The 21,941-nt window shown below is 38.8% G+C and overlaps 2 protein-coding genes across 5 annotated transcripts in view; one reads left to right on the plus strand and one right to left on the minus strand.

The window, feature by feature from the left end:
- HEXB (hexosaminidase subunit beta) overlaps positions 1-9,020 on the plus strand; it is a 27,774-nt gene extending 18,754 nt beyond the window's left edge. For 2 of the 3 annotated variants that reach the window (XM_060761670.2, XM_060761671.2), the window contains 6 exons: positions 668-754; positions 2,503-2,575; positions 4,554-4,728; positions 5,312-5,402; positions 7,190-7,294; positions 8,695-9,020. In XM_060761670.2, the coding sequence (XP_060617653.2) occupies positions 668-754; positions 2,503-2,575; positions 4,554-4,728; positions 5,312-5,402; positions 7,190-7,294; positions 8,695-8,758 (595 nt within the window). In that variant the 3' untranslated portion in view covers positions 8,759-9,020. The remainder of the gene's footprint in view (positions 1-667; positions 755-2,502; positions 2,576-4,553; positions 4,729-5,311; positions 5,403-7,189; positions 7,295-8,694) is intronic. The other variant, XR_010909345.1, reaches the window with a different exon arrangement.
- The window catches only part of GFM2 (GTP dependent ribosome recycling factor mitochondrial 2), a 21,327-nt gene continuing 7,886 nt past the window's right edge, over positions 8,501-21,941 (minus strand). The window contains exons 6-20 of one of the 2 annotated variants that reach the window (XM_060761662.2): positions 21,629-21,717; positions 20,972-21,060; positions 19,971-20,031; positions 19,619-19,804; positions 18,427-18,507; positions 17,307-17,455; positions 16,480-16,620; positions 16,288-16,387; positions 14,629-14,818; positions 13,859-13,935; positions 12,753-12,891; positions 12,449-12,634; positions 11,268-11,383; positions 10,838-11,020; positions 8,501-9,502 (exon numbers count right to left, since the gene is read on the minus strand). In XM_060761662.2, coding sequence (XP_060617645.2) covers positions 9,374-9,502; positions 10,838-11,020; positions 11,268-11,383; positions 12,449-12,634; positions 12,753-12,891; positions 13,859-13,935; positions 14,629-14,818; positions 16,288-16,387; positions 16,480-16,620; positions 17,307-17,455; positions 18,427-18,507; positions 19,619-19,804; positions 19,971-20,031; positions 20,972-21,060; positions 21,629-21,717 — 1,916 coding nt within the window. In that variant the 3' untranslated portion in view covers positions 8,501-9,373. Of the gene's footprint in view, positions 9,503-10,837; positions 11,021-11,267; positions 11,384-12,448; positions 12,635-12,752; positions 12,892-13,858; positions 13,936-14,628; positions 14,819-16,287; positions 16,388-16,479; positions 16,621-17,306; positions 17,456-18,426; positions 18,508-19,618; positions 19,805-19,970; positions 20,032-20,971; positions 21,061-21,628; positions 21,718-21,941 lie in introns of those variants that run through there. The other variant, XR_009630597.2, reaches the window with a different exon arrangement.

The following is a 21,941-nucleotide window of genomic DNA, read 5'->3' on the forward strand; positions in this document are numbered from 1 at the left end:
AGACCAAGAACTGTATCCAAACGAGAGTCGCCAATCCCAAACAATGAAAGCAAGGCCAGAATCTCAATTCACGGAGTGAAAGAAAAAGGTGATCTTAGTCAGAAAGTACGAAGTTGCTTTCACACAGAGCAATCCTAGGGGTTAGCTTAATAAACCAAATTGGTTCCCATGGAGACTCTAATTAACTAACACCTGTAATCCTTGATTTTATCTTTCAAACTTAATTACCTTTGCTTGACACTATCTCACTGTAACTGAAGACTCTGAGCAATGGGCAACAATCCAGCATCTTACACCTCCCTGACATTTTTCCCAGGGTCAAGGAGAGCCTCTGGAAGCAGAGCCTCTGGCAGCTTTTCATGTGAAACAGCCTCACTAAAAACAGATCTGTCTGTAAAACCATTCCCATCATCCAGGGAAGAACTACTTTCTCCCTGAAGCACTACAGAAGTGGTGGGCTCCAATTGAGAAGCACAAAACCCCACCAAAGAGCCCCTCCTCCTCCTCCTCAAACAAGGCCTCAAGAAGGCAGTCCTTTTCCACTACAGCATTCTTAGTGTATCCTATACATATTTTTTTATCATGTGGTAGACCTTTGAAGGGGACAAGAGACATGGACCCTCAATACCTTGGTAGGAAGTATTACATCATATCTTTATCTTTATAGGAAATCCAATCCTGATGTGACAGAGTTCATGAAGAAACATGGGTTTTGGTTTAGTTATTCTAAACTGGAATCCTATTACATTGAGAAGTGAGTTTCTCTTTTGAGTAAGTCTGCTTTTGTCTTCTTGCTACCTCCTTCAAATGCGCACAGTACTGTTGTCATCAATACGAATCATACAGTCATAGAGGTGGAGAAGACCCCAAGGGCTATCCAGTTCAACCATCTTCCAGGCAAGAACATACAATCTAAACTAAACACCCCTAACAGATGCCATCCAGGCTAAGTTTAAAAACCTCCAGAAAAGGATCACCACCCTTTTCACTGTCAGAAAGGGGACAGTTGACTTGCAATGTTAATACTCACACAAAAACCTCACTCTATTTTTAGCACAAACAAACTGGCAAAACAGTGGTTTAATATGAAATTTGGAATTAACTCTCTATGGACTTGAGGCCGGATTATGCAGCAGGAAAGTTAGATAAGTCAGTTAATATTTTTGTCCCAAGATTTTTTAAAATTTCCGTAAAATGTTTTACCAAAAACTACCTACTGGCTGAGAAAGCAGTGATGCAGAAAGCTTGTTTCTACTGCTCCAGAAACTAGGACAAGGAGCATAAATTCAAACTATAAGAAAACAGATTTCACTGAAACATTAGGGATTATTTCCAGACAATAGAGCTATTTAATAGTGGGATACACTACCTTGGAGATAAGTATATAAGTATCTATATATTATACACCTATATTATATTATCTAATATAGAGTGTTGGATGCTGTTTGTTTATTTAATGCCATTACTGTCCATGATGCAAAAGGGGCCTGCACCTGACAGGTGCTTTAGCAGAAAAGGGGCAAGAAAACATAGTTCCTTGCCCTCATGCTTACAGTCTGAAGACACAACCCTGAAAGAGGGGAAAATACTGCCTCTTCTTGTCTCCCTTTGTAGTCAGGGCAGTGGCAATTGGATATGATTGATAACATGAGTCTGTGATAATAGGAACACAAAAACTGTCTTATATTGAGTCATACCATCTAGCCTCATTGTTTCAGCTCTGGAGGGTAACAGTTCTCGACTTCAAAGAGCATTTTCCACAGCCCTACCTAGAAATGCTTGATATTACTTGGTAGTCTTCCACCCAAGTATTCACGATGCTCTGCTCCAGGCATGGACAAATTTCAGCCCTCCAGGTGTTTTGGACTTCAACTCCCACAATTCCTAACAGCCTACTGGCTGCTAAAAATTGTGAGACTTGAAGTCCAAAACACCTGGAAGGCTGACGTTTGCCCATGCCTGCTCTACCCTGTTAAGCTTTCAAAATCGGAGGGGATTTCTCTATTCAGGTTGATGTGGCTGCCAAAGAGTTCCTTCTCTTAAAATAGAAGTAAAATACTCATTCAGGTTATCATCGCGTTCAGGAAATGTTTTAACAATAGAAAGGCTGCTTTAAAATCAGCTAGTCCCATCTCCCAAATTTTCCCTCTGCAGAAAAGGGCATGGGCTAGGGCCCTTCCACACAGCTGAATAAAATCCCACATTTTTTTGCTTTGAACTGGAATATCTGGCAGTGTGGACTCATATAACCAGTTCAAAGCAAATATTGTGGGATTCTCTGCCATGATATTCTGGGTTATATGGCTATGTGGAAGGGCCCTGTGTGAACAAATAACATGGGCAGAAGACAAGATAAGCTCCCTCTGCTGTATATCTTTAGTACATTTTTACTATATCTTTAGTACATTTTTACTATACTTTAAGCTTATTTAGGATCCAATCTTGCTAAAATAATTATAATTGAATTACAGGAATGTATTTTTTCTGATTACTTTGTCTTAGAATATTGGACATGATGTCTTCTGTAAATAAGAAGTCGATAGTCTGGCAGGAAGTCTTTGATAATGATGTGCAGGTAAGATTTGCAAAATGTTTTGATTTGCAGCTTAGAAAGTATTTTCTTGTGCAGTTGGCCCTCCCTCTCCTGCAAAAGTGGAAAAAACACAAATAACTCCCAGAGGTGGAGATGAGGTGCTGCTGCTGTGGTCCCCAGGGGGAGCTTCCTGCCATGGTCCCATAGGGAGGAAGAGGAGGAACAGATTCTATGCGCTGCCACCACACTATTTCCACAGTGTAGTCTGTCTCCTTTTCTATCGTGCCTGAACAAAATATTCACGTGGCATGTAGGACACAGGAAGAGGAGGGACAAGGGCTATGCCTCCACTTATCCTGGCTCCTTTTCCTGTATGCCCCCATTATCTCATTTCTCTAGTATCCCCCCTGCTTTGCTTAGGTGAAATAGAAGGTGAAACAGAAGGTCTTTAAGAGGCAATTGTGGCATGAGAGACAACCTGCACACCTTAATTCATCTCAGATACAGAGTTGGCTCTCCACATTCTCAAGTTTCGCAATGTTTTGATTCTTACCAGGCTAGGATAACTCCTTCTCCATCCCACTCACCTTCTGAATGTGATTATTCCCATCTCCCATTATGTGATCAGCCCCATCTCCAAGAGGTGAGCAGGGGATCCTTTCCCTCCTAATTCCACTGAGGGAGTAAGTTCCTTTGATGAAAAAGCAAATAAATATTGGATGGGCTGAAATTGGGCAAGCAAGATTTGCTCCCTGGGCTGGCAAGTGGATTATTTGAAGCTGCTGTCTCCCTCCCAATTGGGTTGATCATTGGCTGAAGGCCAGTGACTTGGCAAAATTGGTTTAGTGGTGGGGCTGAGAAAAATAGCAGAGAAAGCGCCTTGGCTACACACACACACACGAAGCAAGAAAAGCTTGAACTTTGATATAGACAACTATTTCAGACCCTCAGTATTTGTTAGCATGATTAGAAGGCCAACACAGTTCTAGCAGGGAAAAGAAGCTTTGCAAGAAAAGCTTTACCTATCTGTTTAGGCTGGGTACAGAAGCACGTCATACCCCTTGTAGTCTTGTTCCTTCTTTTTGCAGGTGTGTCATTTTATTTCTATGCATTTATTACTATTTCTTCAACCTTCCTATCCCTCGCTGTGGCTCGTGTTTCATCCCTTGCTTGTATAAAATCATCCTATGGGGCTTAAATCACTCTACTATACTCTTAGGTCATTATTCCTTCTCATCTTATCTTCCTTTTTGAAATATTGTGGGTAGTTCAGAGTGATTTAAGCCCCATAGAAATCCCCCAAAAAACTCAGCAGAGTTGACCTTGATCTACCACTATCACTGTGCATGTGAATAGTGGAGAATCTGATATTGTCGTCTTTCCCTACACAATTCAGATTACTTGACTTCTGGAATGGGGAAAACTTAACATTGTGCAAAGAAGGACAGCAAGAAGTACACAAAAACACTTGTAATAACTTTATGTCACTTGTTTGCTTCCAGTCTGTACAAAGCTGCAAGCACAATATCAGGGTGGATTGCCTGCATTCTTTTGTTGGTTATTCATTCAGTCGCTTCCAACTCTTCGTGACCTCATTGACCAGCCCATGCCAGAGCTCCTTGTTGGCTGTGGCCACCTCCAGCTCCTTCAAGGTCAAGCCAGTCACTTCAAGGATACCATCCATCTTGCCTGTGGTTGGCCCCTCTTCCTTTTTTTATTCAATTTTCCCCAGCATCATTATCTTCTCCAAGCTTTCCTGTCTTCTCATTATGTGGCCAAAATACTTCATCTTTACCTCTAATATTTTTCCCTCCAGTGAGCAGTCGGGCATTATTTCCTGGAGTATGGACTGGTTTGATCTTCTTGCGGTCCAAGGCACTCTCAGAATTTTCCTCCCGACACCACAGTTCAAAAGTGTCAATTTTCCTTTGCTCAGCCTTCCTTATGATCCATAGGTTACTAAGGGGAATACCATTGCTTTACCTTGCATTGTAACAATTCATATATTTTGATTTTTCAGCTACAGCCAGATACCGTAGTTGAAGTGTGGATGTCAAGAAATTTTCAAGAAGAACTGAGAAAAGTAACAAAAGAAGGGCACCCTGCAATTCTAGCGGCACCTTGGTATCTGGACATCATTAGTTATGGCCAGGACTGGAAGAAATACTATAACGTAGAACCACTGAATTTCCTGGGTTTGTAGGAGTCTTGTGATTGCCTATTTGTGTGTGTTTAATCCAATCAAAACTAGCCATATTTAAAAGTCCCATTGGTTGCAGTGAAAGCATTTTGTGTATAGTACTTGTTTAGCTGTCACATTTAAATTGACATCTTGAACCTATACTTTTAGTCACAGCCTTTTTCACCCACATTAACTCTCCACTTCAAGATCCCATTGTATTCTACCTTAACCATGTAGGACAAACCGCTTCTGCGGAACAACTGATTATAGATGTTTTTTCTTATTCATTTTTCTTCCTGAACAAAGAGAATTGTATTTGTGATTCTAAGGTAATGTAAAATCAAAGCAGTCAGTCCTGTTTTTTTATGAGCGGGGCGAGGTTGTACTACCGATTTGGAGTATTGACTCACCCCAGCAAACATTTTTCTATCTAAAGAGTGGCACAATAATAGAACCCACTTTGACTATTTCCATGCTTGCCAGTCCTGAGAGTGTTTCATCAATGACACATAATGGAAAAAAAGCATCAGACAACATGTTTTTAGAATATGAATTGAGATTGTTCTCTCCCCCCACCCCAACCTTATTTAATACAGGATGCAAAAGTCAAAAAGACCTGGTGATTGGTGGTGAAGCCTGTCTTTGGGGAGAATATGTGGATGCAACTAACTTCATGTCCAGACTCTGGTATAGTTCATCATTATCTTTTTCCAAGGACAGATACAATGGTCCTGATGAACCTTAACTCTAAAAAAAACTGATTTTAAACATATTACTTCCCAAAGAATTATTTTCTTCTTTCTTTATTCTCTTTTAAAGTCCCTCAAAGTGGTGTTTTTGTTACTAGGAGCTGAAGTCATCATCTCATTAGCAAGGTGATCCTATGCCACTTAGATGTGTATTAGTTATTAGGCTTGGGCGGTTTCGTTCGTTAATTTCGTAATTCGTTATTAATTCGTATTTAAATTAGCTTACGATCCAATATTGAGCCATGCAGGACTACTGTGAGGATTAATTAAAAATTGAAACAATTTTTCCAATTTATTTCATATTGTTTCGTAATTGGTTCAAAATTGTTTCGAAATTGTTTCGTAATTATTTCCGTATGTCTGGTGCAAGTTTTATAGTTGTTTGTTTTATCAGTAATAAAAAATAAATTATCACACCAACAGTCAACAACAGAGGGAGAGGGAAGCTTCAGAAGTTCCCCCTGTCCCATTTGGAGGGTTTTTTAGCATATTGCGCAATCGCGCCCGCCATTAACGAATCGATTCGTAATTTTACGAAATTTCGTATATTTCGAACTTTTTTAAAGGAAAATTTCAGAATTCTTTTAAAAAAACGAAACGCAAGGGCCCCCCTAAAAACGAAACGAGTTTAGAACCAAATTTTTCCGTGGTTATCCAAGCCTATTAGTTATAACTATTGTAGAGTGACTGAAGCAATGGAATTCAGTATTGATTTAGCATCGCATAATAGGTTCACATGCAGACCTATGCTAGGTTGAGCCATCTGATGCCCCTAACTTACTGCTTGGCTTCCTGAACCCCCCAGCACAGTCATTTCCTTCTTTGTGGAGAGCAGGCAAGATTGAAGAAATGTCTCACTGTGTTCCTATAGCCAGACATAAAAGAATTAAAGCAGCACCAAGACCCTGGAAGACTCTAGCAGATGTCATTATTTTCCATCTGGCCTATGTCATCTTTCCTGCTTGCCATGAAGCATCAAATGGTCAGAGGTTTTCAGTATGTCCCAGAGTAGCTTTGGTTGAGTAGAATGAGGAAAAGAATACTAACTGATTTCTTCCACAGCTCCCAGAAAATGACATTTATATGCTTAGATGCACCAATTCTGTTATATTTGGAACTAAAAAGGTGAATTTGACTGTAGCCCAGATAGGGAAAGTCCTGTTTGCAGACCATACATGGCCTCTTTTGCAGTCTGTTTTGTTCAAAGAAAAGTAAGCTTCGATTCAGTATGTTTCATGTAAGGCCACAGCTTAATAAGCCTCCATTGTAAATAATTGGAGATGGGCAATGGCACATGGATAAGGATTGTTTGGGCTGATTTTAGAGCAGTTTTTCTTTTCTTTAAAGTGGAAAGCTTTGGGGGTTTTGCAATGTTAGAGGAAGAAAAAGACTGCACTTTAGGACCATTTGGGGACAAAAAGGTCCTTAAAATTCAACTCCCAATTTTTTTTAAAAGGTGCAGACAATGATTCAGCTATACTTCATAAAAAGGCAGTCAATCTGTTTAGCAAGACTGATTCGTTACCAGTAAATGCCTCATTTTTATACCCATCTTATATACTTTTTTTATCCAGGGTCAAATAAAGATTTCTCAGACTGAAAGGGGTTGCAAATGGATATTTTTAAAGCTATGTTAGGGTCCAAAAAGCTACACTTTGCCTACTGCTGTTTTAAACCAAATTCTGACAAATTTTAAATAAAGTATTTCATCTCTTGTAATTCCAGGCCTCGGGCATCTGCTATTGGGGAGAGACTGTGGAGCAGTAAAAATGTAACAGACATTGAAGATGCTTATAACAGACTTAATGAACATCGTTGTCGCATGCTTAGGTGAGAAGCTGAGCAAGGCTGGCAGAATCCTGTACCAACATACTTAAAATAAGTGTCATTCAATTTAGCAGATTTTTCTTTGAAGTAGACATATAAAGGCTTATACTACTATACCATCCGTATTCCCTATCATTTTCTGGTGCATATGCGCGTATGTATAGATCAGTATTTTCTATCTCCTATTTAGTAATCAGGTTTTATATCCATCCAAGTCATAAGTTGTTGGAACCTAAATATCAGCAAAGAAAACCTAACAGAATACATGCACATCCTTATTCAGATTACTGTGACAGACAGTAGTATATTCCTAAGGGCCTTTCTGTGGATGACAATGAGGGAAAAGGCCTTTCTCAGCAACGAAGTCGAAGCCCCCAGTGGGTTAAATCCTTGTGCCAGCAGGACTGAAAACCAACAGGTCAGAGGTTCAAATCCGGGAAGAGTGGGTTGAGCTCCCTCTGTCAGCTCCAGCTTCCCATGCGGGGACATGAGAGAAGCATTATTATTTATTTAATTTACAACATTTCTACACCCCGCCTTTCTCAATCCCCGAGGGAGTGAGTGGCTAACACAGGCAGCAATTCGATGCCACAATATCACAATATACAATAACATAAAAAACCATAAATACACAATAGATTAAAACAATAACAATAATTAAACAGTCATAGTAGCCATTTCCATTATCATAACAATCATAAGCATCCCACAAGGATGGTAAAACATCAAAACATCCGGGCAACGTCCCTGCAGAAGGCCAATTCTCTCACACCAGAAGCGGCTTGCAGTTTCTCAAGTCGCTACTGACAAAAAAAAAAAAAAAAAAAAGCAAAGAAGTCTGATTGTAGGCTAGGATGCTTCCCACAAAGAACCCTCTAATCCTTAAGTGTAATCTTCTCAGAACCAGATAAGAAACTCAATAACGCTCCAGGCCTTAAGAGTTTTAGTGTTAAACGTTTGCACTAATGTTTTCTATTGCTGAATTTATGCTAATGTTGGTTCCATCTAATCATGTGAGATATTGTGTCTTACTTATTTTTGTTTTATGGTTTTAATGGCGGAGATTATGTTGCTGATAGATGGTACAAAGAGAAACACAAACCACCAACATCTCTTGACTGCCCTTGCTAAAAATGTTCACTTCTAGTCACGCAGTGCAGTTTGGATAACTATGGTTTAAGAGAGAGTTGAGCCATGTGCCAGATAAAATTTCAGTTTTAAAAAGGCTTTATTTAGTATTCGCAGCATAGTTGCAAGAGATGACTTACCAAGCCATTTCCATTGTTACTTGAAATCAGATGCCTAGAAGCAAAGTCTTACTTTATAAAACAGTTTAGGAAAACTTGTTGGCATGATATTAAATGTTTAGGATGGATTAATTCACACCTTTTTCTTCCCTGCAGGCGTGGAATAGCAGCACAGCCTTTGTTTGTTGGATACTGCAGCCATGAAGGAAGAGACTCATAACAGACTCCAGAAATAAAGATACCCATTGTGCCTTTCTGAGAAGGAAACCTGCCACTTTGTAAACAATTGCACTGAAACAATGTCATTTTGAAATTCTAGCATTCTACATGTAGGCAACATTCTTTCCTTTTAAATGTTTCAAAATAAATGTTATTGGATTTTTTAAAGAGAAATTAAAATTAATTGTTTATAAAAACATATGGGACACAGAATCCCAGTGAGCCAGGGCAGCCATTTTACTTTCAATAAACAATGAAAAGCATTTATTTTGTGCCTTGAATATGGGAAATTGTAAACATACCACTGCTCTTCTGATCTGCACAAACTATCTAATAGGAAAGCCACAAACCAATTCCAGGATAGATCTACATTAAGGAAAAGACTAGGTGGCTTAAGAAGTGATTGTTCATAAGGGATGTGTTTTTTGGTTTTATTCTGGTAATGAAATAATCGGTCCTCATCACAACATTAAGAATTGGTGCATATTTTTAAAGATGGGAATCATTATACATCTCAAAACACAACTGGCAGTAGATTTGCAGTTGTGGCCACATGCAAAATTATCTCACAGTGTCTTCTTCCCGGATAAAAGCAACCCTTTGTTCATCCAGAGCATTATACCAGGCCACTCCTCTTATGAAGCAGAGCCATCTGCTCAGGGAGGCTCATTGCTTGGTAACTTGCCAGTTCCAAAGTAAATGTAGCAGTGCCTGAGGTTAAGGACCGCAAATGTGTTGAATACCCCTAGGATGGAAACAAAATATAAAGTTAGCAGTACATCACAAGAATCACTTTTAAATGACTTAGGAGGGGTCCTAATGCATCTATTGCACAAGTGATCTGTCTGTGTGATGGCTTACTTTTTAGAATACTTCCAATGATTTAGCAGGATAGTAGTACAGAGAAAGAGCTTCATATATATCAGGCATGGGCAAACTTCGGCCCTCCAGGTGTTTTGGACTTCAGCTTCCACAATTCCTAACAGCCTACTGGTTGTTAGGAGCCATGAGAGTTGAAGTCCAAAACACTTGGAAGGCCAAAATTTGCTCAAGCCTGATATAGAAGCACCTGTGAAGAGACTTAACAAATAGGTATTCCTTGGCTTATTTTCAGGCTCACTGCTACAGTTCAAAGTACAACAGAAGAATCAGCAGGAGAAAGGAATATGCTGGCTGGATAAGGTGATGGCAGGGTACAGGAGACTAGCTACACAACATACCGTTTTGCACTTTCGGGTGAGGGTTAGTTAAGATTTTTACTTCTGAGCTGCTACAAGAGCAAAAGATCCTTATCTAAGAAGGCTGCCATTCCAGTCTTCCTGTTTATGAGCATAGCTAAGATGGGAGCTCCTCATCCTAGAACAGGCTTCTGGGCCAGTGCTTCCCAACCTGTGGTCTGTGGACCACCAGTGGTCTGCAAGAACTAAAATATGGTCCGCAGCCTCACCGTTACTACACCGCTACAATGAGAGAGACTGGTCTCGTGAAACTCTCTTATAGTACCGAGGCAACAGGGATTTCGGGAGGGGAGAGGCTGACTATCCACAAGAGATTACTACTAGCACATCAGCTCTAGATTATTAAATATAGTTTTCTGTGGGTGGGCAGATGGCAACTACTGGATGGCATATGTTCTGTATAAGAAACTAGAGCTGATGTGGTCTATCCAATGCAATTTTCTGAATCGGCACCCCAAATAACCAAACTGAATCTAAAGTTGACCAAAAACTGATTTGTAACCCTTTTGGTACTAATGTTGGAGAGTGGTACCTAGTCAAAAAAAGGTTGGGAACCACTGTTCTAGGCAGAGTCAATATAGCAAGCCAAAAAAAAAAGCTTCATCTACCATGTTCTATAATGAATGTTGGATGCTGAATTCAATTTCTGCGATGAAGCTAGGAAGTCCTACTTCCTCGTAGGCAGCATGCTCAAAAATAATCGTTTCATAAACTTCCCACATTTTCTAATCTTGAAAGCCACATTTGTAGTGTTGTCTTTGTACACATGAGCTGCCCAAAAAAACCCCTAAAGGACAAAATAAGACAAAGATGCAGCTTGCTTTAGCAACATAAACCCCTACCATCATTTCTGCTAGTGGAACAGATGCAATCACAACTTTGTTATCTTGGCGACTCTGAATCTCCTGAATGCTTCCCCTTCTCTGTGCAAGGTCACCAAGGACTGCACCAAGGTGGTCTTCCCCCACGGTGACTTCCATGTTCATGAGAGGCTCCAGCACTTGTTTATCAGCTTTCTTTAAAGCCTAATGGGCCAAATTTCAAAAAGCACCAGATTTAACAGTAATAAAGATGAATAAGTAGACAAACAGAAACAAAATAGCCTGTAAATTACAACCTTGCTTTTGGGAGCCTTTAAAAAGAAACATTACTTTCCAAAGCAAGTAAAACAACTTCTACATTTTCTACAATACACAATGAGTTCTAGGCATCTGCTGAGATTTGATTCAAATTGGCCTTGAAAAGATTGGAAGACTATTTCATTCTTAATACCTTTTGCATACAGCGAGAAACGCAAGCCGAAACCATTGTCGGTGATACATCTACGTTTGCGGCCACTGCATGTACTGTCACTACTACATCTTGAACTGGGAACCCCAGAAGTGGTCCTACAGTGCAAAACACAAGTTACACAGCATGTCATTACAGAATAAACATTTCAATAAAAGGTGTGATTTCAAGCACAGCCAGATCATTTCGTTCTGAGTGAAACTCATTAAGGCAGGTGCACACAAATGAACAAAACAAAAATCCCTTTCATAAGCCAAAAACTATTGCAGATGAAAACCTATCAAAAATCAGATATTACATATTCTGGCCTTCAGAAAGCAAAATTTGAAACAATACTCAAAAAAAGTTACAGTGACAAAGCACAACAGATGGGGGGGGGGGGGTGAGAGCAAAGAGCTTCAGAAGTTTGATTTAGAAGAACGATACATAAACTATAATGCTTAGATTTTTTGAGAGCAGGAATCCAGATTATGCCCCCCCCCCCCCCAATACCATGAGGAAGACAAGAGGGGACCAGAGCACTTTAAACTGATCAGTTGACAAGATCTGCTTAGAATTATTCCGTTTCCTGCTGCAAAGCCTTTGTATTCAGCTCCATCCTCTCCTGTTATTTCATGAATGCTTTCATTCCACTTTTTCTCTCAATCATTGGCTTTCTTTCATTGCTTAAAGAATTCCTTATTTCTTCCTCTGTTTCTCCATCAGAATAGTTCTGCTCTCAATTCTGTACATAAGTTTCCAGTCTGTTTTGTGGCAACAGTGGAAAACAGGATGAAATGCTGTCCATGGGATTGTACTTTGTTATTGTGTGACTTCAAGGCATTTTAGACTTACATGACCATAAACCTATCATGTGTTTTCTTTTCTGGCAGGATTTGTTCAGGAGGATTGCTATTGCCTCCCTCTGAGCCTGAAATCACGCCTTACCCAATGTGGGCCTCCCTTGTTTGACCTTATTTCTCCAGAGCCTTAGTTGAACAAATCTAATCCTTACATCATGGCTGATACCTAATTTTATACATATAAAATGCCTTTGTTTTCCTTCCTACTGTTAAGAATGCACAAGAAATCTTTTCACAAAACCTTTTTTTTAAAGCAATTTCAAAAAGCAATTTAATACATTCAAAATGTAAGTTGGAGTGGCACTCGAAGACAAGAATTACCTTGAAGACAAGAATTACTAATTCCAGTTTCTATAGCTTCACGAAGCTCTGGCAGAAGTGAATCACAGATGCTTTCAGAATATTCAATCACTGGTGTTGTTGCTGGCACTTCCCCCTCCCATGGTCTGACTCCCAGTTCTATGGTCACTTGGTGTCGTTTTTCTCCTATGGTCCTGTCCAGTGTATCTGGGATAAAATGGAACACCAAACATCATGCTAAATGTCCTGCTGAAGAAAGCTCTCTTTTAAAGTGTCGTTACTAGTTTGAACACAATCTGTTGCAAGATCATACTTGTTACTTTACCTACAGCCCCAGTCGACTTTTGGATCGTTTCTCTGTAAGCTATCTGAAGAGGCCCAAGATAGGTCTCAAGTCCATATTCACGTTTGATTCGATCATGAATAATCTCAATGTGCAATTCGCCCATTCCACAAAGAATAGTCTGCCAAATATATAAAAAGTGCCATAAGCAATTACATTAAAAGCATAGTGTACAACATTACTATTTCCCTATGTTTCCTATTTATTTAATGTTCCCAAGCACAACAGTGACTGGAAGTAGGGAAAATGTATTATCTGGATTTAAAATTGAGTAAATATCGGAGAATTTCATTACATGAAAAAAAATATTAGAAGTATTAACTTTCATCCAGATAGACAGGATAATTTAGAATACCAGGGTTGCATTCGGTCGGTGAACTCACAAAGAACTAAGTTTAGAAGATGGGCAGATTATGGCACTGTCACCTGAAGAGTTGTAAACAAAGGCTCCAAGTTTTGGGCACATTCAACATGCTTGTTTACAAACAAAAAATGGGGAAAAATCCCCCTACTGAATTCTTGTTCATTATTTGATTGAATGATTGATTGCAAACAATAGAGAGCAACTATTCAAACCAAACAATATGTCAACATATGTTTTCTGCTCTGGATATTTCAAGGTTGTTTCAATAGCAATAATTGGGGTTCATAATAGAATGTGTGGTTGTGTCAGGAGTGGGCAACTACGGGAGAGTAGAGGGAAACATTTACTCTCCAGAAGATGTTGACAAATGTTTATTTTGATCCCTAGGAATCTGGGGGAGGAGGGCCACCCCAAATATGATGGAAATTCCTATCACTCCTCTTAGAAATAATTTTGGGGCACAAGAATTGCCCTTTGGGACTTCATATGCTCACCTCTGTACTAAAGTAGAAGTTGCTTCTAAGATCATGTTCTAAATCAAAACTGATTTAGTAACCGTACTTTCCCCTGCAAAACCAGAAAGCTCTACAGTTTCTTAAGCCAATTCAAATCACAAATATAGAATGAATGAGAGTTCAATAGTTGTTGCAATTACTGTCATTGAAAGCATGATGACTGGAACATAAACTAATAAAAGCTCCCTAAAGAACACAGTAGACTTTACCTGTCCAGTGTCAGCATCTATCCTGACTTTTAGACTTGGATCCTCCCGCTGCAGAGAAGATAAGGCGTTATCCAGATCTATGATAAAATATTGACTGTATTAAATATAAAGAGCACAATAGGCTGTTGTGGAGACTCTACAGTAGATACAACTATCTAAAAATGAAAAGACAGAAAGAAAAAAGTGGCCTTCCAAAGTTATCAGTACACTGTTCTTCCTGCCCCCCAAAAGGTTAAATACTTGGGAAAAGGTATACTATCAAATTTTTGACATTACAGCTAAAACTGCTTTGCTAGTACCCTGTCTGCTATTTAATTCTGACTTCCAGCAAAGACACAGACCATGAAAATCAAGCAGTTTAAAATTTAAAGACAAAATTAGGATCAGAAGCCAAAGAAAAACTACAATGAGATTTTCTCCCTGCACCTTTTAAATACTATAGCTGACATGCTATATTGCAGTTATATATATTGAACCTAGAGCTACAAATCCATACCAGCTTTGTATTCAGCTATACTACATACTCATGATCATAGCACTATTGCCATAATCATAAACCACCCCCGAGTTCCTTTGGGGAGATCGAGATGGAGTATAAGAATAAAATATTATTATTATTATTGCCTCTACATGTTGAAATTGGTTTTCAGTCCCCCAGTGGGAGTTCTCACCAGTCTTATTTTTACTATAACTAAGATAAAACTCTATTTCTTCAGCAGAGTAAATTGGCTAAAAACACAAGACCCACTATTTTAGTAACTGTTTTGCACCTGCTTGCCTGGCCATGGAAGGTGGCTCTATGGTGCAGAAGAAGACGGGCTCTGGAACCTCGATGCCGGCCAAGAGAAGGTTCTGCGCTTCTCCATCTTGGCCGTGCGGTGACCTCACATTCCTTCCCGCCTGGCGAGCTGCAGCCACTGCAGAAGCTTTTGATGAAACAATGGTGTCCCCAGTGGCACTCTATCATATGGCAAACAACAAGTGACACAAAGCATTGTTACATATAATTGGTTTGCTTTCATTCCTTTATAATGATGAAAAGTAATTACTGAAAGTTGTCTTTTTCTTAGTTCAAAGGGAAAACCATTAGGGATGACAGTAATTACAGCAAAGTTCTTTGTTTGCAGCCAAGCTCTAATAGTTTTTCTTTGCCAGTATTAAAAAAATAAAAGTGAAACAAAACCCCTTTGATGATTTGTATTTACCGCAAAACTAAATCTCATATGGTACATTCACTGTAAGTACAGAGGAATTTTCTGACAGATCAAAATTTAAAAATGCCATTAAGGCAATAAAGTTACTTGTTGTACTTTACTGCTATCAAGTCAACTGGCTTATGACAACTTTATGAAATATTTCCAAGCCACCATATAATTAAGGGCCATGGCTTTCTTGATTGAGTCTATTCATCCAAAACAGATTTTCCTCTTTTCCTGCTGCCTTCTACCTTACCAATTGTCACTGTCTTTTCATGATACAGCCAAGTATGACAGTCTGTTTAGCCATCCTGGCTTCTCAGGAGAATTCAGGCCTGATTTGCTCTACGACCTATCTATTCACTGTTGTTTTTTTAGCAGTCCACATTATCTGTGGAACTCTCTTCCAGCACCACATTTCAAATGAGTCGATTTCCTTCCTATCAGTATTTCACTGTCTAGTTTTCACAACCATAATGGAAATGGACACAAAGATGGCATAGACAATTGTAACTTTAGTGTTCAGTGATACATCTTTACACTTCAGAATCTTCATAGCTGCCTTTCACGTCCCATTTCTTGACTCCAATCTCCATTCTGATTAATTACTAAGCCAAAGTATGGACAGCCTTAAACTATTTCAAATCCACCACTGTGGAAAGGTAGTAGTATTGGTGATGATGATTACTAAATGCTGCCAGTTTACCACAAAGAGGAATGGGAATCAACCAGCATCATGTTAAATACCTGAAATACAAAAAAAGCCTCTTTGTAGGAAACTGGCAGCATTTAGTAATATTGATGCTTAGTAAAATAGATGCTTTTGAACGGTGGTGTTGGAAGAAAGTCCTGAAAGTGCCTTGGACCGCGAGAAGATCCAACCAGTCCATACTTCAGGAAATAAAGCCCGACTGCTCATTGAAGGGAAGGATATTAGAGGCAAGGATGAAGTATTTTGGCTACATAATGAGAAGACAGGAAAGCTTAGAAAGACAATGATGCTGGGGAAAATGGAAGGAAAAAGGAAGAGGGGCCGACCAAGGGCAAGATGGATGGATGGTATCCTTGAAGTGACTGTATTGACCTTGAAGGAGCTGGGGGTGGTGACGGCTGACAGGGAGCTCTGGCGTGGGCTAGTCCATGAGGTCATGAAGAGTCAGAAGCGACTGAACGAATGAACAACAACAAAGTAATATTGAAGCAATTCCAAATAAATTCATTTCTTTTATTTACCTGTTTCAACCCAACAGTCAGGACAATGTTGCCAGCTGTTGCTGAAGAGATTTCTATTTGCTGATCAGCGAATGGCAGAAGCAAGCGGCTCATTCTCTCTCTGTAAGAGATAGCTTAGAGATTAATCCCATAAAGGAATCTAAACTCTAAATTCAGTAATTTCTCCTCGTGTACTTTTTTTTTTAAACTTACGTGCAATTTTTGTTGATATTATAGACAGCTGACTGAGGCTTCATTTTTCCAGAGTAAATCCGCAAAAAGACAAGTGGACCACGCTGCTTGTCATGAAGTACTTTAAATGCCAGAGCACACAAATCATCTTTATACCATTCCCTGGGGAAGAAAACAAACTGACTCTGCGTTAGAAAAGCATGTCGTATTTAGCATGGCATTCAATAGTCAAAACATTTGTATTACAAATAATATAAATGCTTACGATGCTGTTCACTGGGTAATGAATATATACTATCAATTCTTTAGGCTCAATAAATCAAGCAATTTAGTAGAAAAAAATGAGGACACAATCCCTTTCGCCGTGGCGAGAATTGAACTGGAATCATCAGCAGTGGGCTAGTTCTTATTTATAGTGCATGTTTACCCCTGCTTTTATCTCTCTTGGTATCCCAGCCTATTTCTATTCTGAATTGTTAACCAATTGTTTCTGCTATTGCTTTTTTTAATTTGAAAAAATGTAATGTTGAAGATTGGGCAAGCATATTTTCTGCTAGTCTGGAGACTAGGACAGAGAGCAATGGATTCAAAGTTCAAGAAAAGAGAGCCCACCTAACTTTTAGGAAGAACTTTCTGATGGTAAGATTAGAAACAGAAGAATATGATGCATTGGAGTGTGATAGTCTCTTTCTCTGAAGATTTTTAAACAGAAGTTAGAGGGCCATCCATCAGAAGCACCCTGACTGTGTATTCCTGCATGACGGGATTGGACACAATGGCCCTTCTAGTCTCTTTCAACTATATGATTCTAATTTCCACTGAAATAAATAAAGTATTCTCTTACTCACAGAAAATCATAGCTGCATTCATCTGGAGCAGGCAGATATCTGGTGATTGCATCCAATAATGGCTGAACACCTTTATTTTTTAATGCACTTCCACAGAGAACAGGAACTGCTTTCTGAGCCAGGGTTACTCTTCGTATAGCAGAATGAAGCTGCAAAAGTCAAATTTCAACTGTGCAAGTAGACCAACCAGCTTGATGTAAGGGTTTATACAGATAAAACATTAACCTTAAGTTGTGATTTAAATGCATTCTCTTCTGGTCATATTGTGAGTCAATTTCTTTCAAAAGACACATTTTAAAAATCACATATACAGAGATATACATGCCATTCCCTAATCAGCAGAGAATTAAGAATCATGCTTCTACCTTGTATCCAGTACTTGATGTACATAAAACTCTCAACGCTTATCATGAGGTAAGTTGTATTCTCAATCTATCATCTATATAAATAAAAATGTACTGTTCGTTTGTGGGATTAACAGAACACAAAATCCACTGGACGAATTGACACCCAATTTGGACACAAGACACCTAACAACCCAATGTATGTCCTTCACTCAAAAATTGATTTTGTCATTTGGCAGTTGTAGTTTCTGGGATTTGTCATTCATGTACAATCAAAGAGCATTCTGAACCCCACCAACGATGGAATTGAACCAAACTTGGCACACAGTTCTGCCATGACCAACAGAAAATACTGGAAGGGTTTGGTGGGCAGTGTCCTTTGGTTTTGGAGTTGTAGTTGAGCTACATCCAGAGAGCACTGTGGACTCAAACAATGATGGATCTGGACCACACTCTACACAAATACTCAATATGCCCAAATGTGAACACTGGTGGAGTTTGCAGAAAATAGAATCTTGACATTTGGGAGTTGTAGTTGCTGGGATTTGTAGTTCACCTACAATCACAGAGCATTCTGAACCCCACCAACGATAGAATTGGGCCAAACCTCCCACACAGAACTAAGTCCACAATTCAACTTGGCATACTACTTTATCATTTATATTCACCATTTATATTTTTTCAGCACAAATACAGTGCAAAAATCATTTCAGGTACAAGTAGAACAAAATGTTTTATATCATTCAATTCGTATAATATATAACCAAACCACATACCTTATCAGCAGGTAATGAATCAAAACTCTCACTGAAATCCCCAAGGACCAATTCCGCAAATTCATCATCCAGGTCTGCAACCTTGTAAGAGAACATATGTCTGTTGTTACATATTCTGAATAACTATACTGAGATTGCCAATTACCAATTAAAAGAGAATTTAGCCATTAAAAGATAATTACTAGAACACGTTATTTATAATTCTAAATCATCAGCAAAGTGAAAAATAGAATTCCTGTAATTACTATCTGTAAGAAAATTAACTTTTGGCTTATATGTCTTAGATATGGGAATCAGAGATAATGAGAATTAAGACAAAATAACACATATAGACTACAGCTGAAAAACAACTACAGTTCAGCTATTGTGCCACAAACAATAGTTTAATAAAAAGCACGAGGCAGGATAGAACTAGGCATACTAACCTACCCCAGCTTGGTATCTTCCTAATTTGACATTCTGAGTTTCTTGATGGGAGAACAGAAGAGTACAGAAGAGAAAGGATCACAGGTAGGGGGTTTCTTAAGCCCTTACCTTAAACCTGGGTCTTCTCTTAAGAGATAAGGCAAAGGATCACAGAAAACAAAGTTTCTTAAGCCCTTATCTTAAACCTGGATCTCCTCTTAATACAAAAGGAAGGAGATTTTTTTAGCCCTTGCCTTAAAAATGGGAAGCCCTCCCCCCACTGACACCAATGGGTCAGACTGAAAATAAATCTTTGTCTTCTCAGGTCGAAAACAGATTTCTGTCCTCCTGAATTCAGGAGGCTTCCAAAAAACGGATTCCCTCCCCCTCCCCACTGAAATCTGGGGCACCAAAATGGATCAAGGTTTACCCAGATTGCACAAGCATAATATATATGTATAAAGGCATGGCAATGGAAGAGACAGGCAGTAGATAGCCTCCCTCCTTCTCCCTCAGTAGCCTCTAAGGACACTCTTCAGCATGGTCAGCTGTGATACATCCGTTTACTAAAGGAGACTGTCAAATTTCCAGGAATCCCATCTTCCCCATAGGCCCCTGTGCCAGAGCTCATCCCATTCCAGATGGTCTTATGTACATTGAAATAACCCTTTTCAGGAGCGTAAGAGAGTAACAAGGTGCTGCAAAAGCACCTTCCACCCATCCCTCGTATTGCTATGTTTTGGATTTAAACATTAAATGTTTTCATATATTTACTTCAGGACTTTACTTGTTCTATTAAGGCATTCCTTGTTTCAGTGGCATTCCTTAACAGCTCAGGGTCATTAATTTCTTTCAAGGATTTCAGCTCAAAGATCTTCCCATCATCCAAGTCCGTTGCAGACTTCCAAATGATCTGGTGTTGGGTAACCACATCAACTATTCCCCGAAAGGTCTTTGCTTCTCCAACTGGCAACTGTATATGAATTGAAAAAATACCCAGCAGATAAAACAGAATACTTTCAAGGAAACATCAAACTTTAATATGCATCATTAATCAAAGCAATTACTAAAACAAGTGTCTTAACATTTGTAATGTTGACAGCTTTTTGAATATATGTGAATAAATATAAGCAAATTACCTGTACAAGCAGAGGCTTAGCCTTCAGTTTTTGCTCGATACTCTCAACTGCAAGGGTAAAACTTAAGAAAAAAATATATTACTCATTCAGTGTGAAAAATATTTGTTTATCTTCAAGCATCTTATCTAAACTTTCCCCCCTCCAAGTTTCAGATAGACAGGACACTAGCAATTAGAAAAAACATCATACCCAAACACCTGCACATGTATGTTTTATAATAATGATATTTTCCCCAATACATTGTCACCTTTTCTGTGATTGCTGACTACAGTTATTTCTTTCTTTCCTAGAAAAGAGCTGCGGACCTCACGGTCCAGCACTGGTCCACAGACAACCACTTTGAATAGCATGACCAATATATACTATGTGTCATGCAGGTAACCCCTGGTAATAAACAAACAGAGGGGGCTTCTATTAGTATGGAAATCTGATTTTCAAGCACCAAAGGTTGTCTGATATACAATAACTAAAAGTACTGTGATGCTAAGATATATAAGTCATGTATTCAACAAGCATTTTAAAGCTTATGTCCAACTCAACTACAAGTCTCAACTAAGGAGACACAAAGAAGCAACAGCATTTACCTATGTGTTAAATTTACCTCTCAGCAATTGATTCAGTGTATCCATTCTGTGGACTAACAATTGCATTTAGGCCTATATGATGTAACAAAATATTTGAAAACAATCTTGGAAATATCCACAGAAATTGCAAGCTCAGAACATTCCTTTATCTAGTTTGCTTGTTTATATCTACACACTTTAGTCATTTCTAGCACCTAAGGATGAATCAAACAGTCTTTGATCACCTGGAGGAAATTTTGTTTTTACACCAAACAAGTAGAAAAGTGGGCGTTTGCAAGCTTCGTTTCATTTATGAAATATTACTATTCATATCTCATTAAATTATAACCCCCTTAGGTAATTCCAAATAATCTTCCAGAGTCCCATAACAAAGCAGCTTTTCTTTGATGTAGTGCTGAAGTTCGACCACCTTAGTACCTTGCTCCATTTTTGTCCATCTTGTTCAAGAAACATATCCGTGGTACATGGTGTTTATCTGCCTGTCTCCATACTGTCAACGATTGTGCCTACACAAAGAGGAAAAGCAGTTTTTAGCTAAATGATTGTTTTCTGTCACTTAAAACCAATGAAATGCTTCTTTAGCTTACATAATATACAAGATGCAAAACCGGCTATAGCTTCTAATCAGAAGGTTTGCAATAAAACAGATGAGAACAGAAAATCAAGGAGTAACTCAAGTGAAATGGATAAGGAATGAAGAGAGGTAGCAGGTGAAAAACAGATACACTGAATGAGCATGATCAAGGTGCTGGAGCTTTAGAGAAAGGGCTTAAGAATTTTATAGTCTTCTAAGTTAGAATGAAGGCAAGTAAATGGCAGAAAAAACATTATGGACACAGAATGAGAAAAGAGATTTTTAAAACACATATTTCAGGTAAAGAAAAGATTTTGCAGTTTACAAAGGACCAACATATGCATTACATCATTACGGAATGGTTCCAAAAGACTCCTATCTTGTCTCTTCTCCCCTTCAATAACTTCACACAGATATACCACACCCTATTTTTTATCAAATAAGACCAAGAATACATTAATACAAAGCAAAGTCACTACTCACTGTAGCCTAATTATTACCTCCACACCAGCGGAAGCATCAAACACAGCCACTGCCCCATCCAGCACTCTTAAGGAACGTTCCACCTCCACTGTAAAGTCCACATGACCTAAAAGCCCAGTTCATACAGAAAGGTTACAAAATTCAAAAAACTTGGAATATTTTAACAACTGAAAATGATAACATGTCTTTATTTAAAAACTTCCTGCTGGTTTCTCATTAATATGCAGTTTGCCTAAAAACTACAACATCAAATGAATCAAATATGGAACCCAAGAACAAGCAATGTTGTTTAAAAACATCAAATGACAGGACAGTTATGTTATGAAATGC

Source organism: Anolis sagrei, chromosome 2, assembly GCF_037176765.1.
Source record: "Anolis sagrei isolate rAnoSag1 chromosome 2, rAnoSag1.mat, whole genome shotgun sequence".
NCBI classification, from domain to species: Eukaryota; Metazoa; Chordata; class Lepidosauria; order Squamata; family Dactyloidae; genus Anolis; species Anolis sagrei.